The sequence below is a fragment of the Mirounga angustirostris genome, unplaced genomic scaffold, assembly GCF_029215605.1.
Source record: "Mirounga angustirostris isolate CCGP_5_RB_7025 unplaced genomic scaffold, mMirAng1.0.hap1 SCAF_8, whole genome shotgun sequence".
Taxonomy (NCBI): Eukaryota; Metazoa; Chordata; class Mammalia; order Carnivora; family Phocidae; genus Mirounga; species Mirounga angustirostris.
Genome location: NW_026991716.1, coordinates 111,549,015 through 111,571,636, shown reverse-complemented (window position 1 = coordinate 111,571,636; position 22,622 = coordinate 111,549,015). Strand labels below are relative to the sequence as shown.

The window sequence follows — 22,622 nt, the reverse complement described above, 5'->3', positions numbered from 1 at the left end:
AGTATTCCCTACACCTGCATTTGCTCCACGTTTTTTCTCTTCCTTGAATTCCTTCATCACCTTAATTCTGAAGCTTTCCTTCTCCTTAGAGAACTTCTCTCTCAGCTGTGTTCCCATCGTCCTTTGTACATTGCTCTATTATAACCACCAAAAAAAGCATAGCTATATCTTCTGAGATTGTTCTCTCCAGTTATATACCATAATCTATTCAGAGGTAGCAGCCTTGTCTTAACCTTTATAGTTCCTAGAAAATACTGGCATTCCTGGTACAACATTGAGCACTAGCTAAACCAAATTTTACTAAGTTTAAATGAATTTCTCTCTTTTTTTTAAAGATTTATTTATTTATTTATTGAGTGAGTGAGTGAGTGAGTGAGTGAGCACAAGTAGAGTGAGAGAGAAGCAGACTCCCTGCTGAGCAGGGAGCCCGACTGGGGCTTGATCCCAGGACCCCAGGATCATGACCTGAGCCAAAGGCTGCCGTCTGACTGAGCCACCCAGATGCCCCAGTGAGCTTCTTGGTGGTTGTGCTTTTCATCCACAGCAAAGTACTATGCACATAGTAGATGTTTAACATATCTATTTTTTTAATAAATCAAGACTGGGCAGAAGATAGGGTTGATAAGATCTGAGAACATAGGAGAAAAAATAGGAGAGAGAACAAGAGTGTGAAAAAAATGTCAAGATTTGTAAGAATAAATAAAGAGGTTCTGCTTGTATCTGAGAGAATAATTTATTTGAAATTAACTTTTTGACTCTTAATTTGTATGACCCACTTACGACCACAATCACTTCTATATTGTGGGGAACCCATACAAAGGGGTGTCTCCTGGCCTGTTTCACATGTCAAATTTTCGCATCCTGATATATATATACAAATTGAATTATTGCCACAGACATTCTTGCTAGTTTTTATTTCTAAGGCAGATTTCAGATATTTTCAGATGATAAATGTCAGGAAAACTAATCAAAACTAATTTCAGACCTATGGTGACAAATAACTCCCCAAAGCCCTGAAGTTGGGAGGATCCTCAGAAGAGTATACAGGCAGAAAAGATGAAACACCTCTATAATTATAGTTTAGCTTATCCCACTGAGGACACAATACAGCTGTTCTGTAGACTGTGCTCTTATGCACTTGGTCTAATCTACTTTTCATTTACTCTAATTTGAAAGTTCATAATACTACTTTTCTGAGATTCAGACTGAGTTCAACAATTTGAAATTTTTAGACATTACATTTTCCTTATCTCTGTTTTAGCCTGGTAATATAACCTTGAAAAAATATGATTAAATGATTTCAATATTCAATTAATTAGTAACCTGAGGCAACACATTTGAGTAGGAATTCTAGGGACTCTAAAGATGGATAGGTCGGGGCACCTGGGTGGCTCAGTCGTTAAGCGTCTGCCTTCGGCTCAGGTCATGATCCCAGGGTCCTGGGATCGAGTCCCACATCAGGCTCCCTGCTCGACAGGAAGCCTGCTTCTCGCTCTCCCACTCCCCCTGCTTGTGTTCCTGCTCTCGCTATCTCTCTCTCTCTGTCAAATAAATAAATAAAATCTTTAAAAAAAAAAAAAGATGGATAGGTCAAGGTCTCTGTCTTTAAAAGTCAACATCTAGAGCCAGGTAAAATGATATATTTACAATCCACTATGATGCAAGGTGGAATAGGATCATGAATCTGAGAAATCAATTAAATTATGGGAACACAGAGGAGGAGGAACTAATTGTGCTACAAAGCCTTGAGGAGGCTTTGGGACAGGAGTGGAATTTGACCTAAATTTTGAAACCTGGTTTAAAAATTCAACCTGTTGGACGAGATAAAATGAGAGACCCATGTTAGCAAAGAGATTGGAAACAAGAAATAATTCAAAGAGTGGAAGATTCATTCGTTATTTATTCTTTCAAAACAGACACACTGAGTATTTCCTGTATGCTAGGGTCTGCACTTGGTACTTGGCTTCCAGTGTCTCTGCCCTCACATAATGAACTTTCAAGGCTACTCTGAGATATGGATCTTTTCTCTTAGGAATTGGTAAATCATTACAGGTCATTCAGCAGGAGGTAAACCAAAAGAACTATACTTGATTCACCTAAGTTGGCAGGAACAGGTAAAATGTCAACTAAGAAAGGCAAGACACTGGTACAAAGAACTCTTTCATCACCATATGGTGCAGTAAAGGGTTAATTCAATAGCCTGGGAATGCTCAAACCCTACATATTCTAAACTGAAAAGACCATCCCTTGACCAGCTCCTGGGAGATAACCTATAAGCCCTTGGAATATTCTGCTTGATAAAAATGTCTTTGTATACCTGGGGCCAGGGGTCACACCAGACAGTTCATGCTAACAATGCCATTTATGGTGAATGCCTAGTTTTGTCTACCTGGGTTCCTGAGTCACAATGTATCAGTTTGATCTCTGGGGGACCTGGAGACTGGTCAGTCATAAAAGAGCTTCATACCTAAATGATTGACCTCCCAATAAAAATCCTGAGTAGCAAGACTTGGGTGAGTTTCCTTGGTTGGCAATACTTCATAAGTGTTGTCATACGTTGTTGCTGGAGAAATAAATACTTTCTGTATGATTCTGTTGGGAGAGGATAACTGGAAATTTGCACTTGGTCTCTTCTAGACAATTCCCTATGCACCTTTGTCTTTGCTGATTCTTTCCCCATAATAAACCATTACTTGAGTACAACAAATTTTCAGAATTCTGTGAATCCTTCTCACACACCATGAGTAAACACACTCAACACACTGTGGTAAAGATAATAGGATGTTTATACCTATAAAAACAGGTTACCCAAAGTGATAGCTTTGCTTTGTTTTTTGTGACAATCTTCAAACCAAAACATTTTAGACCTTTTTATAGGTCTTCAAGCTAATCCTATTCTACATCCCCATGCTCACTTCAACCCTCCTCACAAGTAATGATCAATTTCTACAAAATTTTCATAGACCTTACACGTGATTGCATAGCATGTCAGCTTCATGCCACAACTTTAAGTTTCTAGACTCCTACTTATTTAGTCCTGAGTCTGCACCATATTTTTTTCTTTAGTGAGTGGTAGCTAGGTTCATTGGATTGAAAAGTGCTTGGTTCTGATTTTTCTCAGGTTCTACAACAGACAAATACTAAGCCAAAACTAAATAGCAAATATGGTGGATATAGCACCAACTTATATATCTGTCTTCATAGCCTAACTAAAAGGGCCTTTTGAGGCTGACAGGAGATGAATTGAAGATAAAATCTTTTTAGAACACTAGAACTCTGCTTTCTGGTCATGTCTCAACTTGTAGAGAATTAATTAGTTATAGCTGGTTCTACTTCCTTCCTCCTTTTCCAATCTCCCTTGAGAGTATATCTAAGTAATTTCTTATTTAAGGATTGTGTTTCCAAAGTTTTCTTTCAAATGATATTAGCTTCAAAACAGTGAAAACATCACAGTTTGATATTTAATATATTTTAGAGTGGCACAATTCAAACACAAAGGCATAGTGTTCCAGGACTTATATTGAACCTTTATAGAGACAAGTTCCCCACCTTCTACTAGATTGCTAACATAGGCAATCTTGGCAGCTTGGTTCTCAATTCTTTTTATGGGTTCCAAGGTACATAACTGCTTTTTCAAAACTTCTTTGTGGTTCATCAACAATGCCATACATGAAGCGGCTATGATTATATTCCTGAATCATTTTTGGAAGACCGTTTTGATATGAATTTTTGATTTGCAGATTGAGAGTGAATCTTCTGCTTTATGGGTAAGTTCCTTGAGCAATTTAATTTACTATGCCGTCAGTATCGAATTATTAATAAAATCTGTTATTTTTCACTATTCCCTTATTTGCTATTATTACTCATTTATCAAATCATAGGTGATATACTACACATAAAGCAATATGCAAGATGCCTGAGGGAATATAAAAATGTTCAGGAGGATTATGGCAAAGGAAGTAAGAGTATGGACAAGTAAGTATACTACAAGGCAGAAGGAAGTCACTGCCCCTAAAGGGTTACTGAGGACATGCTGTGAGTCAGACACCAGATTTCATCTCCAGAGTCCTCCATGCCTCTGCAGGAAAAATAAGACAGAAAAATAAGACAGGTGTCAAAGTAACTGATCCTAAATATCTAATAATGGTGAGTTTGCAAATTCCAGCCCAAATGTTATTTTAGTCATGAGATTTCTCTCTCCTTTAGCTATCATTCTATTACCTCTTTGTACTGATCAACTTCAAAAAGAGTTAATATATAATTTAATAAAATTTTTAAAAGTTGTTCTGTTTTTTTAAACAAAAGGGGGGGTCTAATTTATTCTCTCTCAGCATTCAAATGGACAGCTCGTCAATCCAGTAATTTTAATATTTAACTTGTTTAGAATTCTAATATAATTCAATAGATTTTTTTTTTGTAATTTACAAATTTACTGATCATTTTTACACCTAAGCCCATGAAATAGGTAATTTCTAGAACACTCCCAACTTCCACTCTAGAGATTAATATTCCCTTATATCACCATATTTTCTTAAAACCAAATATTCCACTTTCTTGGTTTCTCAACCATCATTCTAGTTGATTAAAATAATTAAATAGCAACTAATAATAGTCAACCACTTTTCCATGGTAAATAATTAATCTGTGTAACAAATATTTTTATTCTTATATCTGCTGATGATAAACAGTGCCTCTTCACTTTAGACCAGCGCTTCCCAGCCTAGTTTTTATTTTCAAGCCCCTAAGGAGACAATTTCATTACCTTTTTCTTTTTTTTCATAATCATCCTCACCATGAAATCTTCATTCCACAGATATAGTCTGTGTACAGATACACTGTGTGAATATGTTTGCCGTACCGTATATGTAAAATGAAAATGGCATTTTCACCCCTCTTAGAACCAATGTTCACCCCCTTAGGGAGAAATGCATGCTTTAGATACATATTTAGCTGAGTAGGTAAGTAGATATGTTGTGGCCAATCCTACAAAATATTTATAATAACTGCCTTTCTCCTTTGGTAGTCTTTTCCTCTAAAACCAAAGTTGAATTAGAAAAACCTTACTAGGTTCTTTTTTTTTTTTTTTAGTGTTTTTTTATTGTTATGTTAATCCCCATACATTACATCATTAGTTTTAGATGTAGTGTTCCATGATTCATTGTTTGTGCATAACACCCAGTGCTCCATGCAGAATGTGCCCTCCTCAATACCCACCACCAGGCTAACCCATCCTCCCACCCCCCTCCCCTCTAGAACCCTCAGTTTGTTTTTCAGAGTCCATCATCTCTCATGGTTCGTCTACCCCTCCAATTTCCCCCCCTTCATTCTTCCCCTCCTGCTATCTTTTTTTTTTTCTTAACATATATTGCATTATTTGTTTCAGAGGTACAGATCTGAGATTCAACAGTCTTGCACAATTCACAGTGCTTACCAGATACTGTTGGGTTGACACCAATTTTCTTTTTGCTAGCATTTCCTCGGCACAGGCTCTCTCTAGAGAAATAGAGCCACAATCGGTTCCCTGTATCCGTGCTCAGGAAGCTGCCTTCTTATAAATTAGGTACAACTTCAGCCGTACATGTTTAACTGTGATTGTTAGTCGACTGGGAATTCTATTGACAAAGTTACCCGGAGTATCTCCAGTGACATTTAAGTTATTTTTTGTGATAATTGCTCCAGGAATGTTGCAGTCATGCCTGTTTTTTGGGGCATTTGTAGTCAATTACAGATTTTCCTCTGTTTTGGGCTTCATTCTAATGCATCCAAGTATTAAAAGAAGTTAACAAAAGAAGGATAATCACCTAATTAGCAGTATTTGTTGAGTGCTTACTCTTTAAATACACTGCTCCATGGCTAAATAATAAGCAGTTGGTGGTTAGGAAGAAAGAAGAAAACAGAAGAAAATGAGTCCTCACTTTGCACAACTTCAGCTTTTCTTATTAAAAAATTGATTAACTTAATATTTCTCAACTGTCGCTGTTGCAAGAGACGAATTCCGGTATGCACTTTTCATGGTCAAAAATTTACATCTGTAATTTAGATTCAGGACCAAATATATAAATTGAATGCCTTTTGTAGAAATACCCAGGGTTTGAGCCTAACAAGTTAATGAGGTGATCATTCCTGTATATAAATGGAAAAAAAGGGAAATACAAAACCAATAAAAGTCTTAGCACACTCCATGAAAATCCTATTAGAGGAAATGAGTGGAAACTTAGCTCTACTTGTAAAAAGAAATATAAATAAACAGAAAAAGTAATTAGTACGTTTTTATGATTATCCCTTATACTTGCAAAAGGCTTCGATGTTATAATTACACCTATTGAGAGTTAGGCAAGAAAGATTTAATATCATCATTTTATAGATTAAGAAATAAGAATCAGCCAATTTCAGTGACTTTCAAATTTTTGCAATTATTTCATTTTCTTTCTTCCTTCTTTTTTATGTATGAGTCACTGCCAGCTTCTTATTGATCGATGAAGAGAAAAAATAACAGAAGTGAGATTGATATTAAATAGATTGCAAGTTGTGAAAAGATAATAAAGGAACAGACAAAGATGTTACAAGTGATCATGGCAGGAGAATGATTTCTATCAGGGGATCTAGGATCCCAGCTTTGCTAAGAAAGTGGAGATGAGCCTTGAAAACTGCCCAGCAAGCAATGGGCCACAGCTCGGGATGAGGTTTTCCCACTCATCTTAATAGACTCTGGGGGCGCCTGGGTGGCTCAGATGGTTGAGCGTCTGCCTTCGGCTCAGGTCATGATCCCAAAGTCCTGGAATCGAGCCCCATATCGGGCTCCGGGCTCAGCGGGGAGCCTGCTTCTCCCTCTCCCTCTGCCCCTGCTTATGCTCTCTCTCTCTCTGTATCTCTGTGTCTCAAATGAATAAATAAAATCTTTAAAAACAAGTAAATAAATAAATAGACTCTGAAATTCCAAAAAGAGCTTGGTGCCCCCAAGGAATGTAAGCCAGGCTGGAAGACAGGGACCGAAGCTCCAGAACATTCTGGGAAGATAACCCAAGGTCAGGTCACATAAGCTTGTAGGCCAGTAAGGACTTAACGGAAAGTGCAGTAAAAAACCCAAAGCAAAGCACAATGAAAATACACACTTTGATTTCTAATCTTTTACTTCACTATTTATCTTTCTATTAAAGACTTTGATAAAATAAAAGCACATGTTCCAACCTAGATCAAGGTCAGTTTATATTATGTATCAGAGTCTGCAATCCAATGGCTTTTGAATGGATAACATGACACCAAACTTCAAAAGAGCCAATTTCTAGCATGTGGTACTTAAAATAAATACCAAGAGTCTGAACAGCATTTACATTCAACTGACTTATACATCTGAGAATGTTTGCCTCTTGTAATTCACAAGAAGATAGAGGAATTTCAAAAATTTTAATAATGCATAAAAATTAGTAAGTATTTTCATGTCTTGAGCTAGCGCTGTTTTCATATTTTGAAATATAATGAGGATGATGTTCATTAATATCATTGTCTAAACAAGGATATAACAGAAAATTTATGTGTAAAATTGATAGTAGTTGATACATATTAATTTCATTTACCTCTTTTCAAATCAGGAATTTTTTTTTCCTTTGATTAAAGAAATTTTAAATTAGGAATTATTTTAAAGCACCAGAAAAGTACATATGACAATTATCCATTATCCATAACCTAGAGGTTGAAAATATTAACATTTTCCCATGTGTGCCTCAGATATATATATTTTAAAGGAATATTTAGGCACATTTGAATCTCAATTCACTTCTATCGTAGTCCTTTCCCTTTTCTCTAGAGTTTACTCCTCTGAAATACACATATCAGTGTATTTAAAAATTTTTAATTTATATATGTGTGTGTCCACACAATATAAAACTGTTTTATGTCTTACAACTTCAGACAAATGAAAGCATGATGACACTGGTTTTCCTCACCTCACCTGAAGTTTCTGAAATTTATCAATGCTGAAACATGAGGACCTATTTCATTCACTGGAACTGTTTCTTGTGTCAAATTTTATGAAAATATTGCACTTCATTTTTCTTACTGATTTACGGATATTTCAACTTTTTTCTAATTTTTATCATAACAAGTAGGTATATGGTGAACATCTTTGCTTCTTTCTACACATTGTACAAGTTTCTTTAGTGTGAATATCTAGACGTGGAGTTACTGACTGACAGGACTTCATTATCTTAACGATACCAGATACCCTACTGTCCTCCTAAGCTCGTAGTACTAATTTACCCAAATGACAGCAGTAGTAAACATTTCCATTTCTCCAGGTTTTCACCAGGATTTGATATTATTCTCTATTTCCCCATTTAAAATTTTATCTTACGTTCTTCAATAATCTTCTTAAAAAGTATCTCCATTTAAAAATACTTATTTCTAGGTATCATATAGTTTTTGTTGCTATTCTAAATATTTTCATTACATTTTTTAATTGGTTATCACTGATGTATAGAAATGCATTGCTTTTTATAAACTGATTCTTGCATTCTTCAAGCCAGTGGGACTCTCTCCTGGTTTCAATATGTTTCTTGCTAATGTACATCATCGAGTAGTGTTTTCAATGCACTTGGACGGAGAATGGTCAACACACACAGTAATCTGATATTTGTCTCTTGTACATATGATACATATTTGTCTCTAGTACATATGATATATACAATAAAAATATATCTAATACATTTAACACTCTTTCAATCTTAACTTGTGGGCAAGTTTTCTACTAGGAGCTTTGGTGGTGGATTTCTTTTTTATCTTCTTCAAATGGAAAATATTGAATTTTCTTTAATTCTTGACAATTCTTCTCTCCACCATTTTTGGATATTCTTTCTCACCTATTTCATCTAGTCTCTTTTTTGGCGACTCCTGCTACTTATGTTGAATTTTATCCTTCTATGAGCCGCACCACTTAGCATCTCATATTTTTCATTTCTTTACCTCCCTGTGTCAATTTATAGGTAATTTCCTCAGGCCTGCATTTCTAATTCTCTCTTAAGCAGCTTCTAATATTTTTCTCAGCCCATTCACTGAATTTTAAATTTCAACTAAATTTTAAATTTCAACTCTATATAATTTTTATTTCTAGAGGTAAATGATATTGACTGCTTTTCCAAAGCTGCTTGTTTATTTTAATATAGGGCCCTATTTTGTACGGTTTTTCCTATTTTTTATTCTTCTATCTTCAAATCATATTTTATGATTATACATTTTTCACATATTTTTCTGATTCATATGATAAAAATATATACTTTTATGTTTATACAAATTATTTCAGACTATCTTATTCTTCTAGGCCTTAGTGTACAAACATTCTGACTTTTGTGGCTTCTGATTTCATTTTGTAGTTATATTCCTTTTGTGCAGTGTACTGCTTTATGGTGAGCTTATCATCAGGTGAGGCAAGTAAGTGGGAATGCCACTTGCCTGACTTGTTGAAGAATTCTAACATAAAGGGAGAATAAAACTGACCCCGTTCCCATGTGGTGCACAGGTTTGGGTGTTTGCTTCCTCACTGCACACTAATTTTTCTCCACCTAGAGCCCCAAAGGAGAAAGAAAGATACCGTTGCCCCCGCCAGCTTGCAGGTGGAATTTTCTAGTGCCTGTTTCACTGTCAGGGGACAATTCTAGAGTCTAAGTGAAAACTAAGTGAACTTAGTTTTAAATTCCCTCCATGAGCCCAAACCCTAATGTCAAGTCCTAGAGAGGCCATTGAAACTCCCAACTTTAACCCACATTTTTGGATTAAGACCAGCCTCCCATCCCCCACCCTATGACCTTTGTTGTTCAGCTTTGCTTAGGCTTATGCTTATCAACTTAAATTTCCCTCTTGGGTCTGACTTCTAGAAATTTCCCTCTCTTTCCTGAATCAACATGATTACAAATTTATTTACTTTGTTTCATCCAGCATATTTGTACTTGAAGTGGCAGAAATGGTGCCCATTTTTCTCAGTACGATATCTTACCAGAATGTTAACCATTTAAAATTTACAATAGAAATATATTGAAACCCAAGACTTCATAACCAAGTGCTTTCTTAAAGTGTCTACATACTTCAGTAAAGACAATATTTCTTCCTACTGAAAATCATAAAAAAAAAATTACATGGTATAGTGCAACCAAATAAATGTGTACATGTTTTCTGGATAATATGCATTTTGGAAATGAGCATTTATATTGATATCATTTTATTTGAATTTAAGTCTCCGGTATCTTAGCTGCTCAATGAAGTATTGCTTGTTAAATACCATTTAGATTGATCCATATTGTTTCAAATAACTAGTGGACACACCTATGTCTAATCATGTTTTTGTAAAACAGAACGACCCACTACATTTCTCTCTACATTAATAAATATCTGTTCAGTATTTAAATTGTATGCATATTTTGTTGGAACACTGGGTATTTATTATTCTTTTAAACAAGAGACTATAGGTACTTAATTAAGTACATTACATGCATGCATATTATAATTCACTTGCTGTATGCATATAATTAGTGATTTTTAAAATTATGTTTATGTCTATTGAAATCTGTTTTCTGCAAGTTTTTATCCTAAAAAAAAAAAATTTAGTTTTGTCTAAGAGGTTATAGTCATCTATTTAAAATATCACACAGTTGAAGGGCAACTCTTTTAATGACGCTACTTATTCTTTTATGATTTCTTTTTTTTTTTTAAGATTTTATTTATTTGACAGAGAGAAACACAGCGAGAGAGGGAACACAAGCAGAGGGAGGGGGAGAGGGAGAAGCAGGCTTCCTGCCGAGCAGAGAGCCCAATGCGGGCTCGATCCCAGGACCCTGGGATCATGACCTGAGCCGAAGGCAGATGCTTAACAACTGAGCCACCCAGGCGCCCCTCTTTTATGATTTCTTAATTGCTGCTTTGTGTTTTAATTGTCTGTGTAGAGCTTCAAGTGTCTTTGTAAGAGGCATGTTTCTTAACTAGGATGGTAATCGCTTGGTACAAGACAGAGGCAGGCAGAGATCTGGCAGGGGGCAGGCAGTGGCTCAAGGAGCTTTCACTCAGAGTCCTGCTAGTGGCTCTAGCTCTCTTGTTCTAGCCTTTCTCTCTATATTTACCAAAGAAAGGAAAAAATGAGGCCTGCATCCCTCACTCACTTGTTACTCTTTCCTTGCAAATACCAGACATCTCCAGTGTATGAACAGTAGGTATATAAAAACATTCCTTTTCTTTTTTCCAGTTTGATTTCCTGTATTCTAGAGACTCGGGAGATTTCTCTTCATTTTAAGTTCAGCTTTGCCTGTCCTTTATTTGAACAAGTGATAAAAGTTAGAGATTTCCGGGGAGTTTTGTAAAAGAAATAAAATCCACAAAAGCTACATTTTGGTAAATATTAGAGAAGATGAACTAAGCCTGTAGGATTGTCCAAAAAGACACACAGGATGAAGAGCAGAGGTTAGGGTCCTTAAACAAGCAACCACCCACAGACGGCGACAGAGTCTTGGTCTGCGCTGTGGCAGTTTGTCATTTCAAAGAATATTGGAATAAAATGTACTATATCTAGGAAATTTACTATGTTCCAGTACATGAAAACTTTTACTATAGATTATGGACTTTCTGCCAGTTTACACAGACAAAAGTTGTATAGTTTCAGTAGTCAAAAAAATCACCTAAATGACCCATGATATAACATAAGCCTATTATGTAACTATTATAATATTTAGCTTCTTATGTCAGACATTCTTGTCCCAATAAATATACACATCACATTAATACTAATATTTACTTCTTGTGTTATATCGTAATGCTTGTATGCACATACACACAAAACAAATGGAAGCATATAATTTACAGCTTCTTGGATAAGATTAATGATTTAATAGAGGTTCTTAATAAGGTTCCACCCATGATTGAGAACAAAGAAAAAAAAATAAGTAACATTCACTTTTATAGCAGTACGGCATTCTAACTTTTTCAATGATTGTTCATCCTCTCGACTAATGTCGATAATAACACTGCTCAATCCCAACGTTTTGGAACTGATTGGTACAGTTAAAGGAAATCAGTTCTATCGTTTTAGACTTGGACATGCCTCTGTTTCCTCTGTGTGTGCAAGCGAAGGTTGTAACGCATCCCTCCGCGTCAACATGATGAGCTATTAGCTGAGTATGTGCAACAGAGAAGGTCGTATTTCTGAAAGTACTCTTAGGAGGGAAAATTGAGGCTTTAATCAATTCCCCTGGGGCTTCTTACATTTTCGGTAATAGAAGAATCAGAAGGTAGCATTTTCAGACAATCTGGGTCTAAACTTCAGGAGATTATTTAAAACGCCAGAATGTAACCCTCGGCAGAATTACTTTCAGAGTTAGATACAAAGTTACGGTAGGTTTGAGCGTATAATCGTTTTACATGGTTGCTCTTTGTAATGCTGTTTTTCCATTCACAGGCTAGCTGGGTAATGGGGGAAAGGTGTTTTTGCTATAAAGTGACACCTCAGGCGCCTGGGTGGCTCAGTCGGTTGAGCGACTGCCTTCGGCTCAGGTCATGATCCTGGAGTCCCGGGATCGAGTCCCGCATCGGGCTCCCTGCTCGGTAGGGAGTCTGCTTCTCCCTCTGACCCTCCCCCGTCTCATGCTCTCTCTCATTCTCTCTCTCTCTCAAACAAATAAATAAATGTTAAAAAAAAAAAAAAAAAAAAGTAACACCTCTTCTTAGGGTGACCGGTCCTTCTTGAGTTGGTAGGTTTTTAGACAAGTGGTGGATGTATGGCAGCCGCCAACCTGGTTGTAGAGGCACATAGAGGAGGACCACAGGGAGAATAGATGGTGGATATTTACAGGAGAAATTGTTCCAACTGGCTTACTGTCAACAGACAGAACAGAACAGAGAAGCCAAGGAAAAGGACCTTCTGTCCTGACAGCCAGCTTTACCGGCATACACAACACACCTTGCAGTTGCAGGGTCCAAAACAAGGGTCCTCATTTGTGCTCCCTGCACCACTGCAGTTGCATGGCTTGCAGTGAGGGTAGCCAGCGTAGCCCCGGGCACAGCGGTCACAGCTCACGCCTCTGAAGCCAGGTCTGCAATGACAGGACCCAGGTGCCAGACCTAAGGGAAGACGAGCCCCACATCGACAAGTGAAAAACACACACACACTTCAGTTCCCAAGGCTTTAGGGATAAGAACATTTGAAATTCTATTTTGACACAAAAACGAATTCACGAATATTGATAAAAAAGAGTTAAAACCAAAGGGTATAAGGTTTAATTAGAAGCTGGCTACGAGTCGGTAACACAGCATCTCTTACATATCTTTAAAATATGATTAACATAATAATAAAAAATAAAATAGATTTGAATTAAATAAGAAAAATAAAAATACTAAGAATGAACAAAAGAAAGATAAAAGTCTCGAAGCATCTACCAAATCTAAGACTACAGAAGAACTGCCACAATGATCAAGGACTCATCTCCATAACTGACTGACATTCAAAGAATAAGCAGTGACCTGTGATACCTGTTGCTTCATAACTCAGACTATCATGAGATGGAAAAAGTGCCTGGCAAGTAAAAATATACTGCTTAAACCCCAAATTAAACAACAATCATCAAAGTATGACATCACTGAGTACAACAACAACAAAAAGACTGAGAGTTCGTGGGGATAGATATTTTGAGGACAAGACATAGAGGAAAATGAAAGCAATTTAAATTTACTTTTTCTTTTTAAATAGAGAAATGCAAAAGACAATTTTAATTCTCCTTGTTTAGAAAAATGGAAAATGCAGATGAATAAATACAAGTTACTGACTTTCAAAATCTGGAAAAGTATGAGAGCAAATCAGTAAAATATAGCCCACTCAAAAAAGGAAAGGAGGGGAGAAAGAAGCAAAGGAATATTACAGAGGGAGAGCACACAGCAGAATGACTGTCCAACCCACATGCTAATCATATGTAAATGAGTTCACTATCTTACTGCTCCCATTAAAACTATGTACGTGTAATGTTCAGAAGAGATAGGCAAAATAAGAAATATTTTTAAAAAAAAGAATGTAAATCTACATTAAGAGAGCATATAGAGTTGTAATATTAGTAATGGCCGAAGAAGAATCCAATGAAAATAGATTCATTAGGGGGCTCCCGGGTGGCTCAGTTGGTTAATTGCCTTCAACTGGGATCATGATCCCAGGGTCCTGGGATTGAGCCCCACTGCAGGCTCCCTGCTCAGCGGGGCATCTGCTTCTCCTTCTCCCTCTGCCCCTCTCCCCACTAATCCCCCGCTAGTGCTCTCTCTCTCAAATAAATAAATATAATCTTAAAAAAAATAGATTCATTAGGACAAGCCCTCATTTTATATTGATGACAATACAATAAAAAGCATGACTTATTATATTTATACTCCATAGAAGCACTAATTTTAAGTACAAAAATATATAGACAACAAAAGATTTGGGGGCTTAAAAAGAAACTGGCCAAAAATCAGTGGCTGAGAATGACAGTAACCTACTCACTTCAAATATTTGTTGACGAATTAGGGAAAAAAAGACATAGAAAAACGTGAATCATCTACTATTGTTGAATTACACATTATATTGTATATACCTACCTATTGCAGCTCATCATTAATCTACAAAAATGTTCAATTTCTCAAAGCAGAAATGATCCAAGTCTTGTTTTAACATAAATTACTACTTCTATATTTGTAACAAATGTCATGATAAATTACGATTGAAATAATTTGAAATATCAAACATGATAATAGAATATTTTGCAAATTTCCACCACTCTAAAAATGAATAAATATTTCTCTTTTAACTCGAGTGAAAGAGAAATCAAGACTTTAATTGTGATTAAATAGTTTTCTAAGTAGAATATAACAGCAGTGAGAAAGGAACTTAACAGTGTTTATGGAAAAAAAAAGGTAGCCACTTTCAAGCTTAAATACATTAAAAAATGTAAATAAGTTAAAATTTAGCTCATGTAATTATTAAAAAAAAAAGAGAGAAAAACCAAATGAACACCACAGGAAAGAAGATTTGAAAAATAAACAGAAAGAAAATAAGGCAAAAGAGAACTTTAAAGATAATCAAAGATATCAAAAGAGGACAAATGATCAAAGATCACCACAAAAATGTTTTAGTAGCAGTTAGTTTTTACAGTGTTTTCAATGTTTGAAACTCTTATGGAGCATCTAAAACGTGGAGAACTATGTAATTTAGTTTATGAAGCTAGTAAAAACTTGGTATCAAAATCTAACAAAGATAACCCATAAATGAACAAAATAACCCAAAATGAACAATTAAATAGCACTTATTTTACACGAGGCATTATGCTTGGCACTACATACGACACATGGGTTAATTCAGTTAATGCTCAAAACCTCAAAATGAGGTAAACACTATTATGTTTTCCATTTTACAGATGAGGAAACTAAGGCACAGAGAAATGAATTTGTTTGCCAAGATAGCACAGCTAGTGGATGTCATAGCCAAAACCAATTTAACATATGAATTCGGAGGAGCAAATCCTAAATAAAATAAACACCAAACTGAATCCTAAAGTACATTAAAAGGCTCTTACGTGATGACCAAGAAGATTTTATCCTGGTAATTTAAATATTGTTTCATATTAATAAATTCATTTTTAACATATTCATAAGTCAAATGAAAAAGAAATCTGATAATTTCAATAAAGGTTGAAAAAGCATTCCAAAAAATTAACATTTACTTCTCATGTTAAAATCTCCAGACACTGAGACTAAGTGTAGATGTATTCCATACAATGACCATGTCTTTTTTTTTTATTATGTTATGTTAATCACCATACATTACATCATTAGTTTTTGATGTAGTGTTCCATGATTCATGGTTTGCACATAACACCCAATGCTTAATATCGTGTATGTTGTAACATTGTAATATTGCAAACTAGATGTCCAAAGACCCCCTCTTGGTCAGAACATTTGACAACACAGAATAAAGTTAGAGACAGACAGACAGACAGACAGAATGGCTGTGCTGGTTTAAAATAAGGAAACTCCTTGAAGATCAGAAACTACAAAATTAAAAAAAGAGAGAGAAAGAGAAGAGATTCTAAAGAAATAAGCTAGCCCTTAACCAGTATCTTTCCTGGAGTTGACTGACTCTGATTAACTAGACTAGAGCTCTGAGCATGGCTTTATGGAACAAAAGACAAATTCTAGGTACTACTCAAGTTAGGAGATCGTATCAGAGATTATATAAACTCAAGGATCCTGAAAGGATAAACTAGGACATTTACACAAACATGCACACACATACACACACACACAAATCATGGAACACACAAGAAAATAAGGCCCCAGTGAATAAGTTAGCAGAAAAACCAACCCCCAGCATTAGGTTCAGATAGGTAACAGAGAATGTTACTAAGAGATACAGAATATAAAATAAATATACTTAATATGCTTAATGAAAAAAATTGTATTAAATATAGATCAATTTAAAAGAGACTACTGAAAAAACAAAATACAGCTAGAAACTCTCTTTATAAAATATACCAAATAAATTCCATACCGATTAAGGAACTAAGTATCAAAAAGTGAAATAATAAAAATTAAGAAAATGAATACATTTGTCTGATCTTGGGATAGATGAGAGTTTTAGAATTCTAAAGGCATATCAGAAATTCAATTAAAATATTAAAATATAATAATCTTGACATAATACCTTATTATAGCTAAAGAAGTTTTCTAAGTTGTAATAGGTGATTATATAAAAAATTTTAAAGTTTCATATATAAAAAAAATCTTAATAATAGCGAGACACAAAATCTGTTTACATTTATAACAAATTTAACATACGGTTGTTGTTTTTAATATTTAAAGAGCTCTTACAAATCTATGAGGGAAAATCCACCTTATACCAAAAGTAACCAGTTTTCTGGTAATCAAGTTAATGCCATAAAATACCATTTCCCACTATCTGGTTACTCATACTAAGAACTCCAAAGCATTAGACTACAACTTAGACTCTCCTAAAAAATCATCAAGCTAAACATGAAGATAAAAATGTATAATGGGAATGTGTCTAATTTTGTAACCCAGGTCTATATTGAATAATATATAATTATAATATTATAAACTTTGATTATTGCATTTCAATTTTAAAATTAGAAGAATTAATTAGGTCTCAAATATAACTGTATGATCTTGTTTGGGGGGAATCACTGATTTTTATTTTTTGTTGCATTTAGTTTTTCCAGTTTTATTGACAAATAATTGACATGTCATTGTATAAGTTTAAGATGTACAATGTTTTGACTTGATAGACTTATATTTTGTGAAATGATTACTACAGTAGTGTTAGTTAACACTTCCATCACCTCACATAATTTCATTTTGTGGTGAGAACAGTTAAGATCTATGCTCTTAGCAACTTTCGAGTATGTAATACAGTACTGTTAACTATAATCCCCATGATGTATATTAAATTCCTGGATCTCGTTAGTCTTATAACTGGAAGTTTGTGTCCTTTGACCGGCATCTCCCCATTCCCCCCACCTCCCAGTCCCTGGCAACCTCCATTCTGTTCTGTTTTGTTTTTTTTTTCAATATGTTCACCTTTTTTAGATTCCACACATAAGTGATATCATACAGTTATTGTCTTTCTCTGTCTCACTTATTTCACTTAGCATAATGCCCTCAAGGTCTGTTCACATTGTCACATAATGGCAGGATTTTCTTCTTTCCCATGGTTGAATAATATTCGATGATATGTATGACATATCTATTTATGTGTGTATGTATATCTATATACCTATATCTAGATGAACTTTGAAAAGATAAAGATGCAACTGACAGATATGCCAAGTGAGTTGGAAGATCAGTGGGGAGTATAGGGACTTACACATAGTAGGAACCTCAAAAGAGGAGTCTAAATTTAATGGCTCATAAAATAATGACTTGAACTTTTTATTTAACATGATAAAGATACCATACATAAGAAAAATGTCTGAATAGTGGAGAGAAGGAAGGAAGCAGTGTGAATGAAAACATTTGTCTTTTAAGATGGAGAGTCAGTAGGCAATATTTAATGGTGATGAAAGTACTAAGAATACTATTTAGATATTGTCTGGAAGATAAGTTTTTCCAGAACTTAATAGAAGAAATGGCTCAGTGTGATAAAATTTGGAAATGAGATTGGGGGATGAATAAGTTGAAGAGGATACTATTGCTATTTATTTTATTCTCTTCCCAGTTGTTAAAATTTTACTTTTACTATGTATGGTTTTTATAATAATTGAAAAATATTTATACACAAATATCTTCACTAAAGCACTGGTTACAATAAACAAAATTAGAAACAATCTTAATAGCTATTAAAAGTTGAGTGGGTAAATAAATTATGGTGTATCCACGTAATGATATACTATTCAGGTACTAAAACCAGATTTCAGAGAAACTCTCAACAGTTTGGGGAAAAACTCATTATGTGAAGTTAACACAAACATGTTAATAAGAGTATTTATGATGAATTACCACTGCATTGTATGCTTATTTTTCTACTTTTCAATATTTTATCACTTTTTCAAAAATAATACACTTTAAAAAGTACAAAAATAAAAAGTACAGAAAAAAGTTAAATGACATTACTGAAAATAACATGATTTAGTTGTTACTACAAAAAGATAAGGAGCCATAAAATGAAAAATGACCTCAATAATTCACCATTTGAGATTTAAAATAATCAGTTTTAATTTTTTAAGATTTCAGACTGTAGGGTTTACCTTGATAATCTTACAGTTTTATAAAGAAACCAGGTAAGCTACACTGTGCCAAAGAAACATTACCAGTGTTTTAACTTGAGAGCAATGGGAGGAAAAACCCTATATTGTAGCCATGATTTATTTTCGTCTTTCCTAAGAGAAGAATCCACTCTTAGCAGTATAAAGAAACTGTTTCAGATACGTCCTAATGTTCTACTTAACTGTGGCAAGCAACTCTCCTGGAAGTCACTCTTCAACATTTTATATCAAGGAGTTATTTTGGCATTTGATTCTTCAATGTTTGGAGTTCATCACAAATTTCAATCCTCAAAGAAAGTATTTGGCTTAAATTTCTGTCAGCCTCTTTCCCTTCATTAACTCATGACTACTATCTATTGTTAGTCCTTTATGTACAGTTTTGCTTTCTGTACTATTGACTACATCTCGGTGTGTGATGTCTGTTCTCACCTCCCATGCAGCACACACATCCCTCAGTGAATGCTGTCTTTTCAGGCCTGAAACCACAGAAACTACAAAAAACAATTCAATAAATAACAAGACATTAAAAGATTATATACATCACAGATTTCTGATTGACCAGAAGATACATGTGCATAGATATGTAAATATGTATATATGAATATACATATATATGCATATAATGCAAAATAAATTATTTAACTCTTTTTGCTTTTAAAGCATTATAATTAATTAATTGTAATTAATTTACAGGAAAATAATTATTGAGATGAATAAAAAACTGCTTCCTGGAAGGAACATTGATAGATATGAGAATAAAATTATTAAATGAATGAAATTCACTGCAAAATGTTACCCTAAAAATAATCATATCTGACTTTTCGTTGCCCTTTTATCAAAACAACAGCTCTCTGCTATCGCTCTCACCTCGGCGAGCATGTTTTTCATCCTTCACACAGACTTCATTTAAGGAACCAACTGGATCACAATGGCATGGCTGGCATGGTCTTGGATAATTTGGAGATACCTAACAAGAATATTAAATGGTTCTTAGTCAAATGTAATAAAAACGTCAATATTTTTCAACTTGGCAAACTTCTAAGGACAAAATAAATTTAATAATACATAGTAATAAATTATATTGAGAAAATTATATAGGAAATTATCTTTAATATATATTTGCAATTTCCAAAATCCCTTTCTTCTAAATAGATACACAAATGCAAAGAAGATAGTACAATATACTTCTATTTATTGCTACCTATATTCAGCAATTATCAAGATTTTGCCATATGAGTTCCATCATTTTTCATTCTTTGCTGAAGTTTAAAGAAAACTGCAGATAGAATATTTTAATCCTTACACATTTTAGTATGCATCTTTCTTTTACAATCATAGTATCATTATAATAAATAAAATAACAATATTTACTTGATAGTCTCTAATATATATTCCTTAATAAAATCCTTCTGATTGTTTTTTTGTGTTTTTCTTTTCTTACAACATAGTTCAAAATTAGTAATTTCCCCAAATTTATTTTTTAGGAAGTTTGTTCACGTTGATCATGATGTGGCTAATTAAAAATAGAAATTTCGGGGCGCCTGGGTGGCTCAGTTGGTTAAGCGACTGCTTTCGGCTCAGGTCATGATCCCAGGGTCCTGGGATCGAGTCCCGCATCGGGCTCCCTGCTCCGCGGGAAGCCTGCTTCTCCCTTTCCCACTCCCCCTGCTTGTGTTCCCTCTCTCGCTGTGTCTCTCTCTGTCAGATAAATAAATAAAATCTTAAAAAAATAAAAAATAAAAAAAATAAAAATAGAAATTTATATTTGGTGCTGAAAAAAATAATATTAAGTAGGCAAATTAAACATTTGGCTTCCTGGAAAGACAGCATCAGCCAAGGGCAAACAATGTAGTCTCCACAATTAGGAAAATGTGAGCTCACATCTCAGTGTGCCTGCTGACTAGCTATGTGACATCATGTAACTTCTCTACTTCCTTGTGATCTGAGGATCTCAGTAGCAACTACAGTGATATTATTGAACTAAAATTAAAAGGAAGAACATATAAAAGATCTGATAAGATTCCTCAGATATATTAAATATTCAATACAACTAATTTTAATGTTAAAATTTTTAATTAAACAAACCTAGACTATGATAATATGCTGTAATTACAATACTTGTTTTCCAGATGCAATAGGATAAGAAGAAAAATAAATTTACCTAGGGTATACCTAAATACTGTGCACATACTCTCTCTGTGTGTCTCTCTCTCTCTCTCTACTCTATATAATCTATTCATATAAATATATGTATTTCCCCCATAAAATATAGCCATACATATGTATATATCTATACTTTATTTATAAATGTAATCTTGTTTACTAATATAAATCAAAGTGTTATAACTAGAGTTATTTACATGTCTGATAGAATATCAATCAGCTCTATTCACAGATCAGTTTTAAAATCATCATTTAAGACACATTTATTCATTCCCCATTATGAAGTAAGAACTGTGCAAAAGCACAGATAGGTAAGGCCTGGTGTCTGCCTTAAATAACAGGCTTGAAAGGTATTGATTAAATAAAATGTGCTAAGTGATAAAATAGACATACAAACAGAGCATTAGGGCACAAAAGAGGAGGGAGTAATAATACAACACAATGAAGTCAACAATGTTTCACAGAAGTGACATTTAGACTGAAGCTTGAAGTATGAGGAACAGTTTCAGAATAGGTATGGGAGAAGGGCTCTCTACCTAGAAAAAAAACACCAAGACATGAAAACAAAAAATGAAAAAAAAAAAAAAAAACCCTCTGTGGACAAAAAAAATTCTTTTAAATGAGATCTTGGCTGTAATAAATATGATTCATGATTCCAATGATGAGCTTGAGTAAATCAAAGTCTCCTAATTCATTATCCTTCTTTGTGGTAATTGGGGAAATCTGCCAGATTGCTGACTAGGAATCTTTCTAACATGAGATCCTATAAATATATCAACTTTGCACATCATTTTTAATTTTATTAAAATAATTCAGATTACTAATTAGTTCTCAAAATAAACATTGCATTATATATATTTGATTTAACTATTAAATATATGGATTTAGTAAATAAATCTTAAATCAGATTTTAGGACAATAATTTTTAAAATGTTGTAGAGGTGTTATTTAGTTGACAACTGCAATGCAAAAAAAATTTTCTTTTTATATCTTTATAAAAATGAAATGGACTTCTGGGGCCCTTGGGTGGCTGGGTCAGTTGGGCGTTCAACTCTTGATTTCAGCTCAGGTCATGATCTCAGGGTCCTGTGTTGGCTCCATGCTCAGTGGGAGTCTGCTTCCCTCCCACTCTCTCTGCCCCTCCCTCTGCTCATGCACTTCCCTCTCTCTCTCAAATAAATAAATCTTAAAAAAAAATGAATTAGGCTTCTACCCAAATATTAGGCACTTGAGAGATTTGAATTTTTAACAAATAGTGTAGCATAAGTATTTTTATAAGTATTAAAACACCATAATCTAGGCTCTGATTCACTTAATTAACTTGTAATAAAAACATGAAGCTTCCAGGTTTTATAATGGCTGTGTCTTGTATGGTCCAATCTACTCTCAGATAGCAATTATTAATTCTGGACAAAATATGAAAGTAAAATATTTAAGGGCCTGGGAAATTAATCAAAAGCAGGCAGAACTTGGAAGAGTTTGAGGTTTGGAAGAATCTGAGGTTTGAAAGAAAAAAATATAGTAGCTGAGATCTACGTTCAGAGATGGGGAGCACCAAAATCTGCATATCAACACTCTTCGAATGCTTAACTGATCCCTTAATCATACATCCATTCAGGAGACTCCAAGGAATCCAGTGGAAAGTAATAGCAGGAAAGCTCAATGATGTGAGTAAAGTTTTCAGGTCTGCAT

General features: G+C 34.4%; 1 protein-coding gene across 1 annotated transcript in view; it reads right to left on the bottom strand.

Annotated features, from left to right (window-relative positions):
* LAMA2 (laminin subunit alpha 2) overlaps positions 1–22,622 on the bottom strand; it is a 621,471-nt gene that overhangs the window by 329,447 nt on the left and 269,402 nt on the right. Inside the window, exons 9-10 of the mRNA XM_045865518.3 lie at positions 19,635–19,734; positions 12,932–13,092 (exon numbers count right to left, since the gene is read on the bottom strand). Coding sequence (XP_045721474.2) covers positions 12,932–13,092; positions 19,635–19,734 — 261 coding nt within the window. The remainder of the gene's footprint in view (positions 1–12,931; positions 13,093–19,634; positions 19,735–22,622) is intronic.